Source organism: Onychomys torridus, chromosome 19 (assembly GCF_903995425.1).
Source record: "Onychomys torridus chromosome 19, mOncTor1.1, whole genome shotgun sequence".
In the NCBI taxonomy this organism is placed as follows: domain Eukaryota; kingdom Metazoa; phylum Chordata; class Mammalia; order Rodentia; family Cricetidae; genus Onychomys; species Onychomys torridus.
In genome coordinates, this window is record NC_050461.1 from 41,747,183 (window position 1) to 41,763,849 (window position 16,667).

General features: G+C 38.4%; 1 protein-coding gene across 5 annotated transcripts in view; it reads left to right on the forward strand.

Annotated features, from left to right (window-relative positions):
• Positions 1 to 16,667, forward strand: part of Utrn (utrophin) — a 495,948-nt gene that overhangs the window by 452,189 nt on the left and 27,092 nt on the right. For all 5 annotated transcript variants that reach the window (XM_036169031.1, XM_036169034.1, XM_036169032.1 and 2 more), the window contains one exon: positions 13,109 to 13,245. In XM_036169031.1, coding sequence (XP_036024924.1) covers positions 13,109 to 13,245 — 137 coding nt within the window. The remainder of the gene's footprint in view (positions 1 to 13,108; positions 13,246 to 16,667) is intronic.

A 16,667-nucleotide genomic window follows, 5' to 3' on the forward strand; every position in this document is an offset into this window, starting at 1 on the left:
TAAGACATGGCAGTAGGAAGAAACAGCATCCTCAGTGTGCTCCCATGGTGGCAAAGAGGCTGACAGGGAGGTATAGAACCGAAGTGGAAGATGTCCCTCAAATAAGACAGGATGCACTTGGACCATAGATGAGGTACCCAGAGGAAAAATGAAAAGTAGGGTCCCCTGTTCAAAGATTACCAAGAATTTCGAAATGACAATGAAGGGCTTTCATTTGAGCTGGGATCTTCTGAGCATGGGATCCCTCACTGCAGATGCTTAGGCCTTCTGTCCAGGAAATTTCTCCTTTGATAAAGGGACAAAAAAGGCTTGATTTAAAAAAACAGTTGTGACATCGTTCAGATCCTTGAAAGGGATTTAGATTGGGAGGAAATAAAATGTTAATATTTTCATGATAATAGCTAAAAGTTCAGGGAGCCGATCTAATTGTAAACATCTAATACTAAATGGGAAAAATCAAAATAAGTAGATGAGGTTAGAGTAATGATATAGAATTACTAATTTTATTCTCGTTACATATAATCATTTCTAATAGATTTCTAAGATTCCCAAGCAATTAGTAATCAATACATGTTTAATAATCTTGGCCAATGGAAGCCTGCTTGCAGTCACTAATGAGTGTATAAAGTCCTTTCTCCTACTACCAATGTTGAATCAAACAAAACAAAACTCAGTGATGCTCAACCTGTGGGTCACAACCTCATTGGGGGTTGAATGATCCTGTCACAGGGGTCACCTAAGACCATCAGAAAGCACAGATATTTACATTATGATTCATAACAGCAGTAAAATTACAGTTATAAAGTAGCAACAAAAAAAAATTTGTGGTTGGGGGATCACCACACCATGAGGAATTGTATTAAAGGGCCACAGCATTGGGAAGGTTGAGAATCACTACTCTAAGTTATCCCAAACTATTCCTGTTACGTAGTCCTTTCCAAGTGACTCTTCCATTTCTGGGATTCCAGCTTGCCCCTTAATTTCCTGGATGACATCCCTTTTCAAGCCATGTTTTATGAGATTGTTTGGCCTTTCCTAACTTAAGCAGCAATCCTATCCATCACTATATTAGGTTAGTTTTTGCATTTGACACGCAAGTTTTTGTTCCTTTTCACCTGCTTTGTGCAGGGAATCAAACCTAGAACCTCATGCATCCTAGGCAAACAGCCCACCACAGAGCATGCTAGGCAAGCAACCTAGTACAGAGCTAAACATACAACTTCTTATAAAGTACTTAGTTATATTTGAAAACTGAGTCTTAGAGGCACACTGTTGCCTTAAATGGTATGGCAAAACTTAACTGCTTTCTAATTTTTTCACCTACACTCTTAAGATGTAAGATCTTAAGACCTAGTCCTTTTTCCTTCTGCTATCTTATTTTTAAATATGCTTTATCTGTGACCCATCCATCTTTCACTCAACGTCTAAATTCTCTTAACATCTAACTTCGAAAAATGGGCTTAAACACGAGCTTATTTTTTCCAGCAAAGTGATAATAAGTGATACTTTCACACTACGTGAGTGTGACCTTCCCATAAGCATCTGGGTTCTTGCAGTTCTCATTGCCCATCTCCTTTACTGGCTAAGAAAATGGCCTGTTGGGCTGGGGATTTAGCTCAGTGGTAGAGCACTTGCCTAGCAAGCGCAAGGTCCTGGGTTCAGTCCTCAGCTCAAAAAAGAAAAGAAAGAAAAAAAGAAAATGGCTTGTTCATACCACTGGCTCATCTCTTTCTCCTACAAGGTCATATTTTATCCTACTCTCAATGGTTTTTATCACTGAAAAGTATAACTTGTAAACCCCATTTTAAGCCCCCAGTACTCCCCATGTGTTTCACCAACCTATCAGCTTATTATTTATGGCAATGTTTGTGTTTAGCTATATGAAGACTAAGGGTGTGTGAATTAGCTGTCATGATTCATGAAGGTATTTCATGATACTGATAATAAAATATTTACATGAGGAAGTGGGGCGGATTTTTTTTCCTAGGAAAATTATTTTCAACGCTTACTACCCATTACTGTTCTATAATCCAAATTTGTACCTAATGACTTCTTCATTCAGCTTTATCAAAGTTTATGCTCAAGAGACTAACAGATATCAAATGTAATCCAAGTCACGCTGTCTTCTTTCTCTCCTTTCACATGCAGCCTACATTTTCACAAAACAAAACAAAACAAAAAACAAAAAACCCACAACTGATACTTAGAGAGGAATCCTCATAGCTTCTTCTAAGGTGTTAGGCCTCTGATAAAGATGGCACATTATGGTAGGAGCATGCAATAAACATACTTATATGCTGAGCCAGAAAAGCAGAGAGAAGAGGCAAAGACAGTATCCCATAGTCTCCTTCAAGAGTACTCTGCCAGTGACTAGACCTCCTAACTTCCCATAAGGACACCCTGGAGATTGCCTTTAATATGTGGACCTTCAGGGGACACTCGGCAACCAAGCTTAGTCTCTTATTTGCTGCTGTAACAAACCACAGATGCTGGTGTTTCATGAGCAGACCCTTACTTGGCTCATGTTTCTGAGGAACTTCAAGCTGGATGGGACCTCATGGGGCCAAGGCTGTCTTGCATCCTTTCTTAGTAAGAGATGAAAGGGCAAGACAACACACATGTGAAAAAGAGGAGAGGGAGCCCAACACATTTTCTATCAGGAATCTTGGCTGCTAAAATGTAGCTCTTAGGATGCAATCCACCCTTAAGGATCTGTGATGTAATCCAGTCTTAAGAATCCTGCCTTTCAACACTGCTGCTTCCAGAGAAACTTTCCAACACATTTAAATAATTAAAGCATTTACCTCCACAGTGAAAATTTCCTTCTATAGTGTCTTCTATAAATTCATCACTGCTATGAATAACCAAAATTTAATTTGAGTTAGAATAATAATCATGTTATTAGAGGATGCAAAAGTCTTTTATTTTTAAATTCGTGCTACAATTTCATATATACAACATTTTTGTTTGGTTGGGCTTTGATTTTGTAACTGGAAGTGCTGGAGTCCAACCACGGGGTCTCACACATACTATCCCAGATCTTTTAAAGATTATTTTTGCTTTGAGATAGGGTTTCAAAATTGCCCAAGTTGGCCTTGAACTTGCAGCCCACTACCCTCAATCTTCTGAGGGGATGGAACTACAGGGCTGCGCTACAAGAGCCAGCATACTCTTAACTATAGCTACAATACCATCTAGGAAGGCTCTGGAACTTACTCATGTTACAACTGACAATTTTGATGTGTTTCCATTTCTAAACTTCTCTCCAGATTTGGCAGACACCGTTCTGCTCTCTGCCACTATCCTTTTGACTTCTAACTTTTTAAACTTTTTTAAAGATTCTGTGTATAAATAAGACCTATGTATAAATACGTGGAATATTTCTCTTTGCATATCTGAGTCATTTTGCTCAGTATACTGTCCTCAAGTTCATCTGTGTTGTCTCAAATTTGAGGATTCCTTCTTTTATAAGGCTGAGTAATACACCCCCCCCTCTCTCTCTGTGAGAGATTTTCTTTATTCATGTATTATGGGATATTTAAGTTGACTCCACATCTTGTCTCCTACACATAATGTGGCAGTGAGAGTATGTACTCTTTGAAAAGTTGGTGTTGTCTTTGTGTCCAGAAGTAGGGTTTCTACTTATTTAGTAGAAATAATTCACTTAGTCTTGATCTTTTAACTTCTTTAATTCCTTTAAAGGACCTCACACTATTTTTCATCAAGGCTGCACCACTGCTGGTGTGCCTTTACATTTCAGAGTGCCGGAATGCACATGGTTTATGAGAGTGTGTGCAATTGCTAACTCTGAGTGAGCACTGAATAGGATTAAATGCTAAGGAGAATGGAAGATGTTTAGAATCTCTACGAGGGTCAGTCTGGAGTCACTAAAAGATGAGTAAAGATTGCTACCTTGCCACAGGAGCACAGCTGAGGTTAATTGGCAAGGATTTGTTATCTATGGCTCTGTCATTATTCAGCAGCCTTAGAGCTATGCAGTAATAGTTAAGGCCAAAAAAGTAGGGAATTCACAAGTATTCATGCACTGTGGTTGTCATGGGCTTTCCTCACACTGACTTTTTCACACCTAATGCAGGTGAAGGGGCCAGAGATGAAAGTTTGGGGGTGAGGAAAACTTTATTTGAATTAAAAAAAATAATAATACAAGGAGAAGACAACTCCAGTCTAGTCAACAAGAGATTCTCCCCCCCCCCCCAAATTATAGTTTTTAAAATGAAAGATGCTTAGAATTCTATCAGGACCTAAGGGACAGTCACATCCCAATATTTAGCCAAAATAGGATGGAGAGGGTTTCAGAAGTGAGGTGGCATTTAGGACATCATCACTGGGTCTCCAGAAAATGTTGGGTTCTAGCTGTGTGCCATTTTATCTTAAGAGGGACTTCAAGAGGACATCAATTGTAGATGGTGAGGCAGAGGGGCAAATTGCAAGGGAAAGAAAAACATACCTTTTCCTCCCATTACTGGGGTCATAGCTGAAGACAGATTAGCAAATGTACAAAAACTCATTGAATGACAAGTTTTCATTAATTCTGAGGCTTTCATGAGGAAATGAAAATCCAGGGAAATGGAGAAACCTATTTAGTTTAGTGCTAAGGATTTCATGAAGAGTGGGCAGTTAGAGAAGTTGAAATGAACAGAAAGGTTGTGATATAACCTCATGCTACTAGAGAAATAAAATACCTGCTTGTAAAGATGCTGCTCTGGGTCTGATGTGTTCAAAAGATGTCCCAGTCATTTGCTGCTGCCGTAGCAGAACACTTCCAAATGAATAATTGACAAACTACAGGTTATTCTCTGTCCCAGAGTTTCAGAGACTGAGAAATCCCAGATGGAAGTCTTCATCTGGTAATAGCAATTGTGCCGTGGTGTTCCATGCTGAATGACATTGCAAGATAACACAAAGACAGAGGGAGAGGAATACAAAAAAAGCCACACACATCCATTTTATCAGGCACCAAGTTCAGTAACAACACTCTTCTGCCATAACATTAGTCAACCAGAGCCCACATTACCTAATCATGTCTTACCATCCTGTCCTTCAACATCGTTTACTGGGAATTAGGCTTCTAATACAGCAGATGTATGGGACACTTCCAACAATTAGCGATAGATAATGGTGGTAATTTCTACTTGTCCAAGAGAGGCTTTATGAGATGCTTCAGGGGACAATATCAGACTTTCCTGCTTCTGTGGTGTTTCAAATGCCGTAGTTTGGAGTAACATTCTAAATCACAGTGGATGTAAATCTCTTTTTCCCTCGCCCTGTATACAGGCCTGTCATCAGCATTGGGATTCATGTATGGGAAGAGGTAGGAACATGCTATAGGGAAATATATGGAAACAAGTAGAATGCACAGCAGTGAAACATGCAAAGTATACAGATAGAGGCTTTGTGCATGTGCTGAGGGACAGTGGCCCCACCAAGTTAGGGAAGAGGAGAAATTGAGAGTGTGCGGTGTTGTTAAATACAGATGTCAGGATATGAAGGGCTGGCTGGGATGGCAAGGTATTTGAGAGGCATGTTAGCTCAAGATGAAGAAACTAGACAATCTGTAAAAAACAAAAACAAGTTATCTGAAAGGACAGAGGTGTTGGCTACTTCCAGCTTCGAAATGTTGGGTTTTCGTCAACTGTAAATTTTCTTGCTCAGTTGAAGGTCATTAGACAGAACCGGTTGACACTGGTATTTTTCACTGAGATTTTTGGTTAAAAAAAAAAATAGGAAGAATGGGGGAAGTATCCCTGTAGAAAGCAGCTTACTAAACTAGTATCACTTAAAACAGATTGTTAGTATAGTTTTTAAGCAAGTGTGTAGTCATATTTTCATTACTTAGGAAATACTTTGTTTAGTCAAACCTATGTGGGTAAGGCCTTATATATTTAATGTAGCATGCGACTCCTCACAAATAGAAACAACAGCAAACATTTATAGACCTGCATTAATTTAAACATTAATTTCTGTATGATATCAAATCAACATAGTAAGTAAACGGAGATAACTTTCTTTTCAAAGTTGACAACACAGCTATTTCCAAATACCTAGATTGTGTGTGGTATTCGTTCACATAAAAAGTTCAGTTATAGCAATGTTACGCGATCACATTAGCAACTTCATCAAGTTCTATTGGCAACCAAACAAAATGATGCAGACTTCCAAGGTACTATAGTCAAAATTGAATGTTATTTTTAAAACAAAGGTCAGCATATTTGTCATGCTAAGTACAGTGTGGAAGACAAAAAGTATGGACAGGCAAAAAAGAATTTACCAAGAACAGAAACAGACAGAATTTATTGAAATATATTGTCTGGGGGCTGCAGATGAGTTCTTATAGAGTACAGATAAGCTGAGAAGACTTTGGTTGATCTTGGGCCGTTTATGAGGGGCTCATCTCATAGTCTTAACTAAAAGTAAATTTTACAGCGTACATTGCCTTTCTTGGGGGTGGGCATTTGAGTAGAGGCCATACTGGTCCATTAGGGATCGGTCTCCAAATGTTTTCTTCTTTGGAGTCAGGTTCAAGTCACTGTGGCCTGGTTGTTAAAATGTAGGGCTTTTTTCTTTTGTTTTTGGCCTCTTGTCTACAATACTATTCTTCTTGCTATGTATTTAGAGATGTAGAAATAACCCCAGGTTTGTACTTTCTGTGTGTTCCGAAACTGATAGAATCGAAATATTATATGGAAAAACAAAACAGATTTTTAAAAAGTTAAGGCTGAATTTGTTCCTTTTGAATTGTATTGGCAAAAGTAAAATGTAAGGATAAAAAGGGACACGCTGGCACAAGTTGGTTTGTCTCCTCCATCCTGCCAGCATCGGTGCGTTGGGAAGGCTGCGAAAATCAACTGTAAGAAAATGCTGAAATGCTGATTCCATCCTTGTTAGGTTGGCATGGTTTGTGTTGGCAGCCCTGCTCCTTCAGATGCACTTTGGGATATTGGCCAATATGCTAAAATCACAGCATTATTGCTGTTTCTCTGACTTCAGCATCCCAAAGTGTTTTTTTTTTTTTTTTTTTTTTTTTTAGCTCTTATCTTCCTGATGGTGATTTCCCAGCAAGTCCAGTGCATTTAGATTGTGTCATTAGCTCTTAAGGCTCCAAGAAGCTCTACTTCACATCGGTGGCCTATGACCATGCTTGTTCTTGGTGATTCTGTCAATGTTACTTAATTTTTAGTTTCCTGTTTTTCCATTAAGACCCAAAAGGCTCTGAGTTTCTCTTACCTATTTCAACCAAGCTGTAGAATCCAAATGTGTCTGAATTTTAACTTGTTGAAATCAGTGAAAACTGAGTAAAAACCCAGGGTTAGTTTTGTCATTAAAAATGAAAATTCCCTGCCAGTGTTTCAAAGTCCTATGATAATGAAATGGGCCACTTAGAAGTTTGCATACAACCCTCAGCTCTGTCTTTAAGCAGGGAACCTTGCTAATGAGTGTGCTTTGCATCAATGACTCCAGCATTTGTCCATGGTCCTCATGGCAACATTTCATTATTTACCTATGTGTGAGACGACTGTGCATTTGTATATAACCTTGATTTACGTCATTACACTTCTGTGTTTCACTCTGTATAACTTATTAATATTTGAATTTAAAAGTTAGAAATCTAATGCTGGAAGTAATTGTTATGGCCATATGTAATACCGTTATTTCAGCTGATCAAGAAAATCACTGGGAAATTAAAATTAAATGTAATTTGGCCTCTTTTCAGTTCTTTTTGTTATTTGGTTTAATTGTTCTGAAATTAGCAGTTTTGTTTTGTCCCTGGGGATTTTTGGCATCATCGTAAACAGTCTCTTTCTATGAGGTGCCTTGCGAATTTTTGGTGTTAGTAGTGGATAGTTCTTCAGCTGAAGTAGAAAAGCAATTTATTCAAGCAGTCACTTCATAACAAATAGCACAGGGCTTAGTATCTCTGAATTCTAGATTCTTCTGCACCTTGGCCTTGCTTTTTGTTTGTGAGTCACATTAATGACAAGGAAATGCCTTTCAGTTATCCATCAATGTGTTTGAAGTACAAGAGTGTGTGTGGGGTCAGCATTTAAGCTAAGGATATGCAGTTTAAAATATAGAACAGAGATGTAGGGATTCATTCACAAGAATTAATATATAGATACACAATTGAAGCCAAAGATAATTTCAAAGCATACTTCACCTGAAGTGACTATATTTGCTCTCAATTAAAGAGTAATTGGAAAAAAATTTAAAATACTCCTGATGGGGGCTGGGGAGACGTCTCAGTGGCTAAGAGCACTGGCTGCTCTTCCAGAGGACTTGAATTTGATTCTCAGCACTCACATGACTGCTAACAAATTGTAACTCTGCATTTGGGGATTTAGCTCAGTGGTAGAGTGCTTGCCTAGCAAGTGCAAGGCCCTGGGTTCAGTCCTCAGCTCTGGCAAAACAAACAAACAAACAAACAAACAAACAGAAAAAAACAAATTGTAACTCCAGTTCTAGAGGATCTGATGGCCTCTTCTGGTCTGTGAAGCACAGATATACATGCAAGCAAGACATCCATTTATATAAAATAAAAATAATATAAATCTTAATATAGTGTATGTAAGTATACTACATATTAGTATACTATAGTGTATGTAGTATATATAAGTATATACATTAAATACTCCTGACTTTTATTGTTGTTATTGCCATTGGTAAAACAGGACCAAGGAATGAAGTTGTCTGTTTTCAATACCTTAGGGTTTTGATAGAAGTGTGCTTGAGGAGATTGGTTCTACATTAGGTTTTATAATTGGGAAAATACTTACCAATATTTTATTCATTCATTTATGATGATGGAGACCAAGTGGAGAGATAGCTATTAGTATTACTCAGGTGAATTTTTATCCTCTTACTGCTACTTTACTTCAGGATAATGGAGTGTTTCTTGAGTATTCACATGCCTACTTGTGTTTTTATTCAATTCTAACTATTTCACCATGGCTCACCATAATTAGCTTTAGAAGAAGAAAAACTAATTTGGAGGTCCACTCTCACGAGAGTGTGAGTTCTTCCAAGATTGTGAGTTATCAGTCTGGGGAACTTGGAGGGAGATAGTGGCTCCACGGCTTCAGGCTATCTCAATCTCTTTCTGCTTGTCATTTCCTCTCATTTATTAGTTAGATAAAAAGAAACAGGGCAATTAATCAGTAAAAACAGAAATCCACATAGACAATGTTCGCAATAAAATCCTGTACCAGTAAAGCCCTCAAACAAAACTGTATGGTGACAGGCCACCACTAGCCACAGAACCTACAAGATTGTCACCACATGGGGAATGAGAAGGAAGCAAAGGTATTTGGGATCTGTAGATTCTTCCAAGCTATCAGATGGTTGAGCCGAGTTCTACCATCGAGGCACTTATCCTGTCCAACTTCAATGTGATAGTTTTTGTTTTATCTAATTATATTTCACTTTGTCATATTTTATAGTATCTTTTAGAAGCCTGCTCTTTTCTAATGAGAGAGAGAAAGGGAGTGAATATGGATAGGACAGGAGGTGGGGAGGAACTGGGAGAGGTAGAGGGAGGGGAAACTGTAATCAGGATATATTATGTGGGGAAAGAATCTATTTTCAATAAAATAACTGTTCCAAGAAATGAGTGTGGCATTTAACAGGTTGACTCACTGTACAGTAATTTCCAGTAAGTTCCTTTCTATTCCGTCTTCCCACCATAACAGCAACAGTTGTCTGCTTTTAAAGAACAAAGCACTGAATCTAATGTGAAGGGTGAGGTGAGTTAGAGAACATCTTTTAGACTAGGTGGTAGACTTCTTTTTGCCAAAGCATTGCATTAGCACTATAAAATTATGAGCTACTAGGTACTGTTATTAGGTGGCTAATTAGACCAAGCATATGTAAATATCTTTACCATTTTTGTGCAAACTATTGGGCTTAATTCATTTCCCTGGCTCTATTCCAACTGCAGAATTATGCTCTATTATCCTGAATGCTGTCCCTAGCCACTATGAGAAGACTCATGTTTCATATTTCCTTTAGTGTAGGGATGATGTTTATGGAGCCAGTGAATAACAGCCTTGGATTACAACTTTGGATGGCACCTATCTTCCCTCAATATAAAAATTATTGTAGAAACCAGAACATGCTGTTTCAGTGTGAATACGTACTTTATAATACACATGCATTGTTAGAAACAATTTAACTTCATGCCTTAACTTTTGGGGAAGTGAGCAGGTGTTTAGTGGTTTATTGTTTGTTTGTTTTGTTTTGTTTTGTAGTGGGGACAGAATAGAGAAGTGGGTTTTTTTTTTTTGTTGTTGTTGTTGTTGTTTTTTTAGTTTTATTATAGTTTTCTAGGTTCTGGATATAGTTGGTATATTTGACTGCCACGTGTGTAATGTGGGGTTGGACTTGTGCCTTGGAGTGGTCTGTCACTTTTCCCTCAAACATGAGTCCACATAAGAACCCAGAATAGATAAGCTGAAACAACATAGAAACTACAGCAGACACGCTATGTAAAGCTCCATTTAGGAAACACCCAGGATAAATAAGCTTATAGACTCAGAAAATAGATTAAGATGTGCCAGTGTTTGGGCATGAATAGTAGGCATATGTACCTTTGAAGAGTGACGGAGTCATGATGTATGTAAGTAGACAGTGGTGTGGTTGTTCACATAGGAGTGTACTCACAACCAGTGAGTTGTATGCTGTACACTGCCCAGAGGTGGGAGGTAGGGGGCTTTGGAGCCTTCCTCACCTGACCTTTCTCTCACCCACCCAGCTCAGGGCTACAAGTTAAAAACCTCTGGACTCAAAAATGGATTCAACTTTATTCTGTTGTTTCTCCTTTCTGCCTGGTACAGATTCGGATCTGCAGCTCATGCATACTTCTTTCTGCTTTGCAAGCCCAGAGTAGATTAAAAACATCTCTCTAATTGTTTAATAAAAGCAAAGTATTTATGTATAAAAAAGCAACTACAAAATAGAAAGCAGTATACATATATACAGATGTGTGTGTGTGTGTATGAGATAAATTACAACTTGTTTGTGTAAATTTTTCTTTTTTCAATGTTCCATGCCTAGCTTGATAATGCAAGCCTACACCCCAGCTTCTCTGGACTATTAGGGAGGATTTTAAGTTTAAGGCCCCCCTGGACCATAGAGAGAGTTTAAGGGCAGTCTGGACAACTTTGTAAGAATCTGTCTCAAAATAAAATTTTACAGAGGACACATATTAAAAAGATATGTATATATCTCAGGGGTAGAACACTTCCCTAGCCTGAGTGAGACACTAAGTTCAATATCTAGTACCATAAAATAAAGAGTTTCAGTTCATAAACAAGTCTGTATGATGCTGGGCCACTTGCCATTAAAGAAAAGACATAGAGTGGGACTCAGAGAACCAGGCAGATCTCTGTGAGTTCAAGGCCAGCCTGGTCTACAGAGTGAGATCCAGGAAAGGCGCAAAGCTACACAGAGAAACCCTGTCTCAGAAAGAAAAAAAAATAGTACATACACATATTCATCGCTCTGTTTGTGATTTATAGAAAACTTCTCTGTCTCTGTATAAAGAGGGGGAATGAAGTCTATTCAGTTATATATTTGGAAGCAAACCATCTGATATAGGACCCAAGTATTGATTCAGCTCTCTGTTAATAATATGAATATATAAATGCACCTTCAGGGCTAAAGCTGATATCTTGGTTGAATATGAACACTAGAGTTGCTGATCGTATAAAATTAGGCCTACAGGATAGTTTATGGAATAAGATAAGAGAGTGGGGTTTGAGGAGTTTAAGCATCTCTCTTGTAAATGTTTATAGAAACTAATCCTGCCAGGCATGGTGGTATATGGCCTTAGTCCTAGCACTCAAGAGGCAGAGGCCAACCTGGTTTACAGAGCAAGTTGTAGCCTATCCAGGGCGACATAATGAGACCCTGCCTCAACAAAACAAACAAACAACAAACTAAAACCTCAATTATTTTGAAGTCCTTAAGGAAATAGAAACACTGTATATCACCATTACATTTTAATTCAGGTAAAATAATAGTATATCTATGTGGTTGAGAAAGGAAAGAAACTTATAGTTTCTTTTCCTAATAAAGTCTGGAGGAGGCTCTGTGCTTTCTTTCCCTCTCTTCTCTTTCTCTCTCTCTCTCTTTTATCCCCTTCACTTTTTTTCAGAAAGGGTCTCATGTAGCCCAGGCTAGCCTCATGTAGCTCAGGCTAGCCTAGAATTCCTAATCCTCCTGCTTCATCTCCCAAATCCTGGGATTATGGGCATGCACCATCAAGCCTGGTTACAAGGGTTGGTTCATTTGAATCCTTTGTTTTCATGCTCAGCTCCTTTGATGTTTATTTACGGCCTCCCCAGGTAGCCCCAGGTAGATTGGCCTTGAACTACAGATCCTCTTGTCTCTTTCTTATATGTGTTATGATATCGGGCATGCACTTCCATGTCCCCTGCCAAGGCCCTTTCTTTGTTATTATTTGAACTTTCTCCCAACTAGAATGTGTAGCTTGTGGAGAGCCAGCATGGGCTAAGTACTAACCTTGGCTTCTTAAGCCTAATTAGAAGTGTTGAATCTTGAATACCATCCTTACCCTAGTAGAAGGAAATTGGTTTACTGACAGGAACCTACCAGTAAACTTTCCAAAACTTTAGTTTTGGGATCAAGTTTCAAAGTATTGGACAAATAATAATGGTTTACTTTATTTTGTTTGTTTTTTGTTTTTTGTTTGAGACAGGGTTTCTCTGTGTAGCTTTGTGCCTTTCCTAGAACTTGCTTTGGAAACCAGGCTGGCCTCGAACTCACAGAGATCCACCTGCCTCTGCATCCCAAGTGCTGGGATTAAAGGCATGTGCCGCCACTGCCCGGCAATAATGGTTTACTTTTAAACACAATTTTTTAAAAAAAATTATGGAATTATCACTGAATATATTTTTCATGAGAGTCCCAATTGCCATTTATTTTCATGATACTGTGCATTTCAAAAATTTATAAATTGGCCAAAATTGTTGGCAATTGATAGCATTCAACTTACATCTGCTCAGACTTTGTTGTAGATGTTGTTAGAGCCCTTGATGTTTTCATGAGAGCTGTAAATCTTTCAACCTCCTAGACAACATCTGGGGAAGATGTGCGAGACTTCACGAAGGTGCTGAAGAACAAGTTCAGGTCCAAGAAATACTTTGCCAAACACCCCCGGCTTGGCTACCTGCCTGTCCAGACCGTGCTGGAAGGGGACAACTTAGAGACGTAAGTTCCATTCTAGCATTCAGTCTGTGAACACTCCTATCTCTCTATGCTAACAACACAAAAGAAATTCCATAGTACCCAAGAGATGCGTGTCCTGGTGAAATGTTATATTTCGAAACAGGTAAATTCGTTCTCCAACAACAGTTCATTTGTATTCCTTGTTTTTTTTAAAATTTCCTTTAACACTGTCACAGCCTGTTTTTCTGAACTTGCAACTCTTTTTTTTTTTTTTTTTTTTAATTTTTTAAAGAAATATCTAATTCAGATTGGGGTATCATTTGCTCTTTCATTTATTTCCCTTTCTTTTTTCCCTTTTAGAGGTTTCAATCTTTTTGTTATAATATCTTTTATTATTGTTTTGTGGTCCAGGGATGGAAGCCTGAGCCTCCCACATGTCAGACAAGTGTTCTACCTTTGAGTTATAGTCCCAACCCTATTTTACATCTTTTTAATATAAATTATCAGTAATACTTCATCTTGTACTTCAAATACACATCTTTCCTGAAATCTCATTTTCTGTTTCTTTTTGGTCTTCTTAGAGATGAAAGTGGCAAAATGCAACAGCTTTATTCATTGTATGAAATAGACAAAATTGCTTAAAATCTGCGTTTTGAGTTAATAAGCATCTTCACAGAAGTTATGAGACAGCAAAATCATAATGGGATCATAAAGCTGAGACAGAAAACAAAAGAATCTAGAGCCTGGAATGAGAAGGAGAAAGGCTTTAAAATGAGCCGGAAGACATGCATGGGCATTTTAAGTCACTGGGCAGTTATCTATTGAGATCAAAGTAGATGAATCGCTTTCTAAAATATCTACACCAATGTTTCAACTGCAGCCATGTGCATGAATGTGCTTGCAAAACCCTGCATACCTAAAATGTGTGGTGAAGAGTGACTAAGAAAAATGCCTAGTGTTTACCTCTGGCCTCCACATGTATGTATGTATGCACATGTGCACACACTCAAATAAGTACATATAGCACCCACAAAAATATAAGCTTTTCTAATTGTTTCCACACATGTTAAAACAAGTTTTATTAAATTTATTTTATTTAAGAAAGCTATTTAAATATATTTACAAGAAATGTTTATCTTCTGGTCTTTTATGAATATGCTTTTGTCTTCAAAGATTGTGCATTAAGAATTCTTCCTACAGGGTGGTGGTGGCGCACGCCTTTAATCCCAGCACTTGGGAGGCAGAGACAGATGGATCTTTGTGAGTTCAAGTCCAGCCTGGTCTACAAAGCGAGTTTCAGGAGAGACGTAAAAGCTACATAGAGAAACCCTGTCTTCAAAAACAAAAAACAAAAACCCAAAGAATTCTTCTTTTAGTATCCAATACTGTTTGACTTGCTGAACACTTGATAAGATTTTACTTCTATTCAGATCACATCTAATTAACCTTTGCAGTAGCTACTTGTGGTACACAATATTGTAGATATGCTGTCACATGGTCTTGGGATTTAGGAGGGAATATGATAGATTTGTACTGAGCAATGTTGCCTTGCACTCTTTCAATGAATCGTTGCCATTTATATTCATCCTTCACATGAGCCATAGATAGAAGGGTGTTCCATACTCCTTTTAAGCATTTTTAATAGTTTGCCCATTATAGTGTGAATTCTAATAATTGGTCTTAATAATAAAATCCCATAGCCAAATATTGGGGTAAATGCTGAAAGATCAGAGAGACAAAGGAGCTGTTTCTTACCTCACCAACTTCTCAGCTAAAAAGGAGGGTGAGCTCCTGTCTCCGCCCACCTTATATTCCTCTCTCTTCTTAGCCATATCACTCCCTGTTTCCTCCTCTCTAGTGCTGGGATTAAAGGTGTGTGCCTCCCAAGTACTGGGATCAAAGGCATGAGATCCCAAGTGTTGGGATTAAAAGTGTGTGCCATCACTGCCTCGCCTCTCTGGTTAACTAGTGGCTAGCTCTGCACTCTGATCTGCAGGCAAGCTTGATTTGTTGGCACACAAGCAAAATATCACCATATTCCTTCAAAGTCAAAATAATCACAAGATTCAATTTGTGTATATGCATGTGTGTGCACATACGTGCATTTATTGTATGTGTAGAGGCAAGAGGTTGACATGGGTCGTCTTCCTCAGTAGCTGCCATATTATTCTTTGAGACAGGGTCTGTCTCTAAATCTGGAGCTTGCTGACTGAGCTAGGCAAGCTGGCCAGCAAGTGCCAGGGCTCCTCCAGTTTCTGCCTCCTAAACACTGGGATTATAGGTATCCAGCTTCTGTCTAGGTTCTAGGGATTGAATTGAGGTCCTTCATGCTTGCAGGGGACATATTTTACTGACTGAGCCATCTCCATGGCTCCCAAAGTGTTTTTGTTTAAGTGAAAATTATCAGAAAAACTTGAAAAATAATTATATTCTCTGATTTTGACATACTATGCTGAAAATGCATCACCACGCTGAACATAAAATTTCCACCATTTTTCCAAGAGGGATACAAGAAAAAAGGAAGGGGCATCTGATTTAAATTGGACATCACAAGATCCCTTTTGAACAAGATTTATGAGTGACTAGATAGTGTGGGCAGGTTTTCTTCTTTAAATCCTACATAGAGCTCTGTGGATATGCTGTAGTTCATTTTTCTGCGACAAGGTCACTTAATCTTCCAGTAGAACAATTTGTGTGAGTGGGTAGTTTAAAAAAAAATGTTTGATTTCATTTATTCTCCTACTTGTGGGAGGAGAACATTGGAGAAAAACCACTGAAGTGGTGAAGGTGTTGAAGCTATTTATGGAGCTGGTTAGAATTTCCCTTGGCTTATTTCTCTTTCATCTTTGCAAAATGTAGTGGGTTATCTTCCAACCGGTAATTAGCTATACAGGCATGCGTGACGGGACTTTACAGGAAGAAACACTGGTTACTGAGAGGGGCAAGCATGTCCATGCTAAGGCTTATTCAGTTCATCTTACAAATCTGTGTGCAAGAATTTTCAAAATGGAAATAAATGAGTTCAAGAGCATAGTATTCATAAGAAAGTTAGCAAGTAAGCGAAAATAGTGGCAAAAGTAGTCTGAGAGTTCTGGGGGATTATTCTTGGCTTGAGAATTTCGTTAGTTTCCCTAAAGATAAAGAGCTCTGATGTTGGGTAAAGTGCCCATAGTGTATTCTATCGCTCTGAAAATTTTACTGTGGCAAGAATCCACTCACAGCAGATACAGTCGTGGAGATGGATGTTGAGGAGGGATGGACAGCTACCCTAAGCCCAGCCTGAGTCATGTGCTGAGAACTTGGAGTGTACAGAGGTGGAGGAAAAGACTGACTGGCCAAATGAGTCATTTTCAAAAGCCTGGGTTACAGCTCTTTCAGGAAACTAGTATCAAGAACAAAGAGTGAAAGAGAGAGAGAGAAAAAAAGCCAGATAATAATGGGTCAATTTTATCCAACTTCTACAG